General features: G+C 40.9%; 1 protein-coding gene across 1 annotated transcript; it reads left to right on the forward strand.

Moving 5' to 3' along the window:
• The first annotated feature begins 274 nt into the window (after window positions 1-274).
• LOC135568787 (uncharacterized) lies at window positions 275-2,760 on the forward strand. Its single transcript, XM_065015534.1, has 3 exons — window positions 275-1,563; window positions 1,994-2,091; window positions 2,227-2,760. The coding sequence occupies exons 1-3, from the start codon at window positions 1,218-1,220 to the stop codon at window positions 2,758-2,760; spliced, it is 978 nt and encodes a 325-aa protein (XP_064871606.1). The 5' UTR covers window positions 275-1,217.
• Window positions 2,761-3,464: the final 704 nt, after the last annotated feature.

Consider the following 3,464-nt stretch of genomic DNA (forward strand, 5'->3'; position numbering starts at 1 on the left):
GGAGCGATTCCTCTCAGGAAGACAAGTAACATTTACAATGACCGATTAAAGACAAATGACAGAGGGAGTATATATACAGTGATAGAGTGGGGATTGGAACCAGGTGTGTGTAATGATGACGAGACAGGTTCGGAGTTGATGAGTGAAGGGCGTAGCAGTCTCTGTAGCACACATGTGATTGCAGAGTTTAAATAATCATGATATCATTCTGCCAGGGAGGCATAGACTACTTTGTAGTTAACATTTAATTGACAAGGTTTTTGGGAATCTTTTCCATCAACCAGAAGATTAGCATCATCGCTAACAGATACACATAGTGGTAGACTGCACTCAGACAGGGGCATTTCCTGGCTGTTTAATCTTCAAAAATTTGAAGGAAACTACAAATCACTGAGGGGAATTTAACGATGACTTGCAGGCAGTGGGTTCAGCGATGAGACAAAATGAATCCAGATTATACCACCACCCAAAAGGGCACTTCAGAGACTGGAAGGGTAAAGGGGCATGTGCTCTACACAGGTAGAGACATATCTGTCCATGTTACCTTTTGCAAAGTGGGCACTGCTTCATGTGGCAACACCACCACTCACCTAAATAGCCCACATGCCGCTGGGTGAGAAGTTTTTTAAATTGTTTTTGGGCAGAATTATGTGAGGTGTTGTTAGTGATGAGCCTTGGTCCATTTAGCTTGGAATATGCCACCCTCGTCAATCTGTCACCTAATCCTGCCTAATGGGCAGGTCAGCCCTGGAGGAAAGTATTGGCTGTAAGAAGTAAGAGAACATAACATCTGGTTGTTTTTAAATGACTTCTTATGACATTGCTTTATTTTTGTTCCGATCTATGTTGCTCACTCCAGTCAGCAGATGGCGATGTGAGTTTTTCAGGTGATGCTTCTTGCGTGACGTATAATCTAGTGGACGGAACAGGAGGCTTCTTCAACAGAGACAAAAGGCTTCCGTTTCAACCAATGCTGTGGTTTGCTAGCGAACATAGATCCGGAGCATTTAAGCTCGTCAGACTAATCTTGTGTATATTAATCTTAGTGTTTAGAACACAATTCTGTTTACGCATCTACTTGTTAATTTAAACGTAGTTTGCTTCTTAAATTAGCGAATGTGTTAACTTGATACTGCACAAGGCTAATCGCCCGGAGCACGAGGTCACGAAACTAGACGGAGAAAGATCTGGTGAAAGGAGAGGAAGAAGCTTTCAGAATGGAAGAGGAGGCTATCACATTGAAACAAGAGGATGATATTACAGGGAAAGAGGAAGATGGGAAAGAGGTTGTCAGAGTGGAAAATGAGGAGGTAGAAGCTTTCAGAATAAAAAAGGATGAAGATCCCGTAACATTGAAGAAAGAGAATATAGTGAAAGAAGAGGAAGAACCTTTCAGAATCAAAAATGAGGAAGATGCCGTAACATTGAAGGAGGAGAATGTAGTGAAAGAAGAGGAAGAACCTTTTGGAGTAAAAGAGGAAGAGGAGGATATCTCAATAAAAGAGGAGGAAGATGTTTTAGGAGTGAAAAAGGAGGAGGAGTCAGAATATCCGATTACCATCCGTGAGTACTGTCTTAAAAACAGGGGCACAAACGATGCAATTGTTGAACTAATGTGGTTTTCTACTGAATTCTACTGAAGTTCTACACTTCTACACTTGAATATGTTGTTCAGTACTGCCATTGGTACATATTTTTTTTTAAATTAGATGTAATTTTATTCTCCATGTGGTCTATATTAAAGCTCACTTCATCTTGTATAACAGGATTCTACAATCCAATTCTGGTGCATCATTTCTACATAAAATATCAAAGGGATGTAAAAGCCACCCATTTCATGGAACGACCCTTTTACATTTGCATCACAAACAGTATTTTTTTTAAAGGCATAAATTTAGGCCCTTTTTAGACATATTAATGTCTCTGGTAAGACCCTATGATCACAATAGAAGATCATAGGTTGACTGTCTGTTTGATGTTGTCATTCACACAGGAGAGAGACATGACGATCCTGGATCCTCTGGGGAGCCTCAACAACATCCTGATGCTGACGAGGCAGAGAAGAGTCTCTCCAGATCAGAACACCAGATGGTACAGCTTGGTCTGGTCTAGCATACAGCTTGCTCTATCTGGGTCTGGGCTGTGTTTCTGTAAAGCAGTTTATGACAACAGTGACATCAGCATCCATAATGATATGTGTCTGTGTCCCCTCTTTTTGGTTACCAGGACAACGCTAGCCCTTCCTCCCTCCCGGAGTCCCCGTGTTGTGCCTCTCCCGGTAGCACCTTACTGCTGGGTATGAAGAGGTTGTCTGTGCTGCGGGTGGACTGCAGGAAAAAAATTGGGCTGAGTGGAACTGTGAGAGGAGGAGAAGAGAAGAAAGGATCAGATTTGACACACCAAAGTAAGTGCTGTAGTTTAGTTGGAACAAATACAATAGATCTGCCCACTGGTATCTGTTACCAGGACAACCAGCAGAGTTATGTTAGTTGCCAGGAAGATAGACTGGTGTATATGGATGTTATGAATATCATAACACTGAAAAATGATTCTGCCAATGAAAAGAGAGAAACCAATAGACCATATAAAACCTTGATGAAAGTCAGCTTTGGAGAGAAAGTTTCAATGATCCGATGTAAGATGCTTGTTTTACAAAAACTTTTCCTTAAAACATTATGGATATTACATTGCCTGTCCCAGTCAACCCCCCTATCTTTACAAGACTGTAGAACAGGCAAACTAAACTCAAGACTTTGGTAATTAATTAACTAATACTGGAGGAAAACTGATCAGGCTGCCTACTCAAGCAAAAGCTTCAAACTGTAACCAGTGCCGGCAAACTTGTTCAGGTTATCAATCAACCTACCAGGGTAGTGACAAACAGTAGAGGAATGAAATCATCAACATGGTTTGATCATATCTTTACTAATGCTGCAGAAATGGGTTTTAAAGCAGTATCCAGATCCACCAGATGTAGTGATCACAATATAGTAGCCATGTCTAGGAAAACCACCGTTCCAAAGGCTGGGACTAATATTGTGTACAAGAGGTCATACATTTTTTTGTAGTGATTCCTATGTTGTTGATGTACAGTGCCTTGCGAAAGTATTCGGCCCCCTTGAACTTTGCGACCTTTTGCCACATTTCAGGCTTCAAACATAAAGATATAAACCTGTATTTTTTTGTGAAGAATCAACAACAAGTGGGACACAATCATGAAGTGGAACAACATTTATTGTATATTTCAAACTTTTTTAACAAATCAAAAACTGAAAAATGGGGCGTGCAAAATTATTCAGCCCCCTTAAGTTAATACTTTGTAGCGCCACCTTTTGCTGCGATTACAGCTGGAAGTCGCTTGGGGTATGTCTCTATCAGTTTTGCACATCGAGAGACTGAACATTTTTCCCATTCCTCCTTGCAAAACAGCTCGAGCTCAGTGAGGTTGGATGGAGAGCATTTGT

Source organism: Oncorhynchus nerka, unplaced genomic scaffold (genome assembly GCF_034236695.1).
Source record: "Oncorhynchus nerka isolate Pitt River unplaced genomic scaffold, Oner_Uvic_2.0 unplaced_scaffold_1388, whole genome shotgun sequence".
Classification (NCBI taxonomy): domain Eukaryota; kingdom Metazoa; phylum Chordata; class Actinopteri; order Salmoniformes; family Salmonidae; genus Oncorhynchus; species Oncorhynchus nerka.